Consider the following 6,369-nt stretch of genomic DNA (forward strand, 5'->3'; position numbering starts at 1 on the left):
CCTGTACACAGACCCTGGAATCTATATCCACCTAGAGACACCCATAGCCAATGGATGGGAGTATAAAAGTCCAGTTCCCTTGCCTCATGTTGAAGTAAACTTGAGGTATAATTTATGCTCCAAAGCTACACCGTGGGATGATTCTGAAGCTGCGCACCTCCTAAAATTGCAACTTTGCTTCTTGGATTCCTTTCTCTTTCCTGCTGCACCACTGTCTTTTGGTCTCTCTGGGAGCACTTTCCCAATAAAACTCTTGGATAGGAATTCTCATCTCAAGGTCTGCATCTGAGGAATCTGACCCAAGACATAATCCACAGTCTACATTTCAGTGGTAGAAGCTGAATTCTACCATTTGCATGGGATGTTCTGTAACCTTATCCTCTCCTGTGGAAGAAGGAATTCATAGGGCCTGGACTCCATCTTAGGCCTGTTCATGCTGATCATGCTCGGCCACCTTTCCAGTGGACTCTGAACTCTGTGTTTAGTGCCTATGAAAACAACAACAGAAGGACAAGACCCCCTCCAGACAGGGGAACCTTGAAGATCGTATCTAGGTTTCTCATTGCCTAAGAGAAAACATACACTAATCACCCCTTCCTCCAGACAGGCCATAATTTTTTCTGTATCTATCAGAGTGTAACCTCGGGTTTATTGATTATTGGCTAACTGACTATTTGAGCACATGAGCACATAGCACGTGAATGATGGGGTTACTGGGATTGTATTTTCCTTGGTTTATGTAAGTCTTAATGAATTTGGAGTGGTGGGTTCGGACACATACACATGGGGTATAAAAGATTTTCACAAATGCTGGTCGGGGTCCTTGGCTAAGAGGAGACTCTGCCTTGGGCCCGCCGGTGTAATAAACTGCACTCTACTATCTGCACTGTCCTTCTGAGTGAGTTTGTTTCCCAGAACGCATGCCTACAACACTGTAAAGTAGGCATTCCTTAAATGTTTCTTGCTGTAGTGACCATCTTGAGCTGGAGAACTGAACAGAAATAGACCTCTACCATCTATGCACTGCTCCCCTGCATCCATAGCTGGCAGGGCCACAAAGGACCTCAGGAGGTGTGGCTGAATCTCACTTAGCCCAGGGAAGTCAGAGAACCTGGCTTTGCTCATGCTTTAAATGAATTCGATCTTGACACCCAAAGCTGTGCCTCTATGCTTTTGTAATTGAAAGGACATTGCCACAGAAAGACGAGTGATTCAGCAAAACAGGTCTGTAGTGAGGAAAGTGTGTTGTGTGTTAGTCGCTCAATTGTGCCTGATTCTTTGCGACCCTGTGGACTGCAGCCCATTGGGCTCCCCTGTCCATGGGATTTTCCAGGCAAGGACACTGGAGTAGTTCGCCATTTCCTGATCCAGGGATTGAACCCAGGTCTCCTGCACTGCAGGCAGATTCTTTACCAACTGAGCTACCAGAGGAAGATAGTGAGGAAACGTGGATCAAAAACATATTGGGATATGCTTCTAATACAATAGAGCTTGACAGGGCCTCTACAATCTGATTACAAAATCTGATTGATGACACAGCACTATTTTGGGGGTGCTTTCTACTTGTTTGGGTGTTTTTTTTTCTCATCTCTTATGTCATTGATCCCTTGTGGTATACTTGTGAAATGTTAACATTGACATTTTATAGGCGAGAAAACTGAGGCCCACCCAGAGAGGTTATGCTACCTGCCTAGGGTTATACTTGAAACAAGTGGCAAAGCTGGGATTGGAGCCCACATTACTCTGATTCTGACAACTATGTGCTTAACCATCCACCAGAGTAGTTTCCACACTGGCTCTCCTCTATCTGAAGTGATGAGGGGAAGATTTATAAACATTTGCACAAGGCAGAAAATGATCCCATCTGAGAAGGTTTATATACACATTTTTCTTTTCCAAGTAAATGTATGGGAAACTGAAATATATTAAATGAGCCTGACATCCTGCAATGTATAAAGTATGTTATATGGTGAGGTTTTCTCCAGGCTTTGCATTTTCTTGTTACAAGGTCAATACGATGATTAATGGTTTATGCACACGGTAGGTAATGATCATTTTCTTTGCAGTTATTTGGAAGGTATGGCATCTAGTATAATTTCTCTCCTATTTGGGGATGTGCTAGGATTGTTCTTGGATTTGAATTTCTGTTTTTTCCCCTCCTCTCCACCCCAGCCTCTTTTTGGCCAGAAAACCAAGGCCAGAAAGGCTGCAGAACTACTCCTGTTTTACCCAGTGAATTCCCTCCAGGTTTGAAAAATGTGCTATTCTTGAATTGTAACTGTTTTTGCAAATTTCAAATGCAATGAGACCACTTTTGGATGACAGCATTTCATGAAAAAAAGTGGACGATATATCCTCTATTTAGATACAGGATATGTATTCATATTTTAGCTTAAGCAGTAAAGGGAGACTGCAGATGTCTTTTTGAAATTTTAAGATGTCAGTTTTCAACAACAGAGATAGTAAAAGTAGCTGGAAAACAGTGGATTTTTATTTTCATTTAGACCTAGATTCAGAGTTTAGAGCAGAATTCACTTCTCTGGGGTTCAAATATTGTATACCCTGAATAGAATATGCCTTCCTGTTTGACAGAAAACACAGGAAAGCATTCTAATTGTGCAACAGCCCCAGGCAGGTGGTATTTCGGAAAATAAAATGCTAAGCATGGAATCACAAAGCTGGAAAAGCCCTTATGAAAACATCTAATTTTGCCCTCATCTTCTGAGAATGATTAACTCATCCTGTATGGGATTTTTTTTTTTTCTATTTTGGTAGAATTTATACATCTATATTTTCATCTTTAATGCCCATTTACATGATGTGTTTCGGTTAATGGTTGAATATCTGGGTAATCACAGGAAGCCTCCAGTAACTAAGAAAACTGAAGCAAAGTTACAGGGCTCAAAATAGCCTGGAGTTAAAACGGCCCTGTGGTCGTCCCCACCATTCCATGCAAAACAAAGAACTCTCTCACCCAAAGGAAAAAAAAATGGACATTAAAGTTGATTACACCCAGCTCCCAGCTGGTCCAGCCTCTGGCCCATCTCCAGTATTCCTTGCCCCAGCCCCTTAAGAGATAACGACTCTGAACAACCTTGGAGAAGAACAGGCCCCCTTAAGAGTAGATTTCCACATATATGCCTATATATACTTACTCTTTTCTTGGGTTAGGGCAGCAGCTCACTAATCTAACTGCTGCCCCTTCTCGCCTCATTAAAGGTGATCTGTTCCTATAAAGTGCTGGTCTCTTTCTTTTGCCGAACCTCGCTAATGCCCTTACCCTATAAAAACACCTGGCACATAATCAGTATTTAGAACTTTTAGTAGAAGGAATAAAAGGATCAACAAATGAAAATGAAGGCTGAATAGTAGAAAATTTATGATGGGATTCTTATTGGTCTGATTAATTAGTCCTGTGTCTTGTAAACACTACCATTTCACATTCCATAGTGTGGATTTTGTCCTTTTCAATCACTAAGGTGCTGTGTAATGTATATTCCAAACAAGGACCCTTTTGAGTGTGAAAGGGGGGATGCTATTTTTTAATTGAATAATTAATTGATTAATTTAGGGGGCACTATGAATAATTATATCAGGACGGCAAGACTGCTCTGGGCAAAGTACCCTCTCCATCAGGGATCAGGAGCAGGGGGAAATCTATTCAAACAGGCTCTAAAATAAGCAACAAACTAGTGTTAAGTCACAAATGAAGATTTGGAAGAGGTTCACTATCAATTTTTTGAGGTTTTTACCTTGGGCGTTCTTATCTCATCTCGGAATTATGGAAAGAAATGGGTCAAAATGATAAAGACTCTTTCCTAACTAGGAAAGAAAGATACTCTTCCTAAAAGCTAGAGTGAGAGACAATGTACCTGGACGCCTCCTAGATCAGTCTCTTGCTTCACCAGCGTTTGGATGGAACAATCTGCGTGCTCTCAACCTGGCCTTGCCTCCCCCTCCTCCTGCCTCCCACCACCCTCTAGCCCCACCCCTTCATCCACAGCTTCCGGCACAATCTTCTGGACTTATCCCCCACTTCTGAGACCAGCCTCACAGCAGTTTGTGGAGAAGTCCTGCTCACTGCTAACCATGAGCACCCAGATCCAGCAGAGTTCTCCCGAGATGGAAGCAGCGGCCAGCCGCCTGATCAAACTGCACCTAGAGGTCTCATCCACCTACGTCTCCCTGAGCGTTTACTTTGAAGGCAGTGGAATGGCTATGAATGGTGTGGGCCATTTCTTCAGGATGTTGGCTAAGGAGAAGCAGGAGGGCGCCCAGCTTCTCTTGAAGATGCGAAAGTCCTGGGGTGATGGCGCCCTGGTCCAGAGTGGACAGACGCTGTCCCCAGAGAAGTGGAATGCCAGCGTGGAGGCCATGGAGTACGCTGTGGCCCTGGAGAAAAGCCTGAACCAGGCGCTACTGGATCTGCACGCCCTGGGTCGTGCGAGCGCTGATGTCCAGCTCTGCGAGTTCCTGGAGCGCCGCTTCCTGGAGGACGAGATGATGCTCCTTAAGAAGATGGGTGACCACCTGGCCAACTTGCGCAAGATAACCAGCCCTCAGGCTGGGCTGCAGGCCGGGCTGGCCGAGTATCTCTTCGAAAAGCTCTCCTTCCAGTGCGACTAGGAGCCTCCAAAGCCCGGCTGCCTCTGTTGGGACCCCCCTGCCTCTCCTGGCCTTGAGATCTCCGCTCCAGCCCAGACGCAACCTTAGCCAAGGCACCAAATGGCAACAAAAAAGGTTCTTTTTGCAGAGGCGGGGAAATAGGTTGTAAGAAAAGTATTTGAATAGCGGTGTATAATTTGTAGTCTGCTTAATTCTCTAGATTATCTAAAGACATGGTTCCTAACTTGTGTGTATCACCTGGGTACGTTGAGTATCTGATAAAAACCTGTGTTTTTCTCTGTCAAGAAGATTCAGAAATTGTTGAAGCAGCTATTCTGGAAATGTTGCAGAGAATTTTAGGGGTTTCAGGACTTCTCTGGAGTCACTCTGGGTACTGGGTTCAACTCTCTCGTTCTAAAATGTATCTGGCTTCGCTGAGCAGAGAGAATGGAGTACCTGGACCGTATTATATTGTATTCTCCCCTCAACGCCCAGACTCGTGATAAAATCGTTTTTCCTGATTTTCAAGTTGCTGTGATGCCATCTGCCTGTGTCGAAGAGGGAGCCCTGTGAAATTCATCTTTGTGTCTCCCATTAGGTTGTTACTGAGAACACTGATTATTACATCATACACTGACCTCTTCATGAAGCCTCTTAAGAGAAATTTCTTTCTGGTCTTAATAGTAGGAATAACAGTGCTTCCCTTGGGTAATTGGTTTGTTTTTGTTTTATAGACACTAAATGATGTAACTAATTAAGTTTCCTTTTCTGACTGCCTGCTAAAAAGGTTAGACCAAAATTTGTGGTCCATCCAGAGCAAACAAATAGGATTGTATAAGCAGTTTGCATAGTTTCATTTCTGATTCTTCTGTCATAATTACTTAGTGTACTTTGTGGTTTCTTTCAAGCCACCTTAAACCCTTTCTAGAAGAAGGTTATGTATAAACAGGTAAATAAAGTAAACGTTAAAATGCAGATTTTAAAATGGCTCTGTGTTTGTTTTTAGTGAAAAGAGAAGATAACTTTAAGGAAGCACTAAGAGAGCCAAAATGATTAGAATGGAGATGGGTAAGATGGAGCACATTCCAGAAGCCAAGAGAAGGAGAAACAGTAAAATGTAGCATTCTTTTAAAACTGTGTTTCATTTTTCTGGGGAGTTGTTTTCTACTAAACCATTACATTTGTGTCCCACAAATAGCAATCTAATAATTGTGTATTATTTTCCTTGCACTTTGAAATGCTGGAGTTATAACTTGTTCTCAAACCACAGAAGTGGGGGAAAAAAACCAGTTCTTTTCCTACAGCAACTTTCCTTCCCAGAGCAGGAAGACCAAAGGCATATTATCATTTCTTTTATCTTAGAAGGGTCAGAGGCATAGAAAGAATATTTTACAGAGATTGGGACAGCTGTTTTGCTCAGTTAAGGAGAAGAAAGAATATTTTACAGAGATTGGGACAGCTGTTTTGCTCAGTTAAGGAGAAAACCTTATCTTCCTGCTTTTGTGCAAAATATTTTGATAAAAAAGAATGTACTGGAAGAGTCATTCCTACAGAAAAGAGTTTTGCCCATTTGCTGATGATTAGTTAGTTTTAAGAGGCATAAGGAAGCAGCTAATAATTTTCAGCTTTGGATTAAAACTTGGATCTCCATACTTAAAGTATATATTTAAAATTATTTTCAAATTAGCACTCATATAACCACTGAATGAGAAACATCGTTCTCATTCATAAACTGAATCATTTCTCACTCATGAATCTGAATGA

General features: G+C 42.3%; 1 protein-coding gene across 1 annotated transcript; it reads left to right on the top strand.

Annotated features, from left to right (window-relative positions):
* The first annotated feature begins 4,068 nt into the window (after nucleotides 1-4,068).
* LOC107132075 (ferritin light chain-like) lies at nucleotides 4,069-5,889 on the top strand. Its single transcript, XM_059883693.1, has one exon. It carries the CDS (start codon nucleotides 4,090-4,092, stop codon nucleotides 4,624-4,626), a length of 537 nt encoding a protein of 178 aa, XP_059739676.1. The 5' UTR covers nucleotides 4,069-4,089; the 3' UTR covers nucleotides 4,627-5,889.
* The last annotated feature ends 480 nt before the right edge of the window (nucleotides 5,890-6,369 follow it).

The sequence above is a fragment of the Bos taurus genome, chromosome X (genome assembly GCF_002263795.3).
Source record: "Bos taurus isolate L1 Dominette 01449 registration number 42190680 breed Hereford chromosome X, ARS-UCD2.0, whole genome shotgun sequence".
In the NCBI taxonomy this organism is placed as follows: domain Eukaryota; kingdom Metazoa; phylum Chordata; class Mammalia; order Artiodactyla; family Bovidae; genus Bos; species Bos taurus.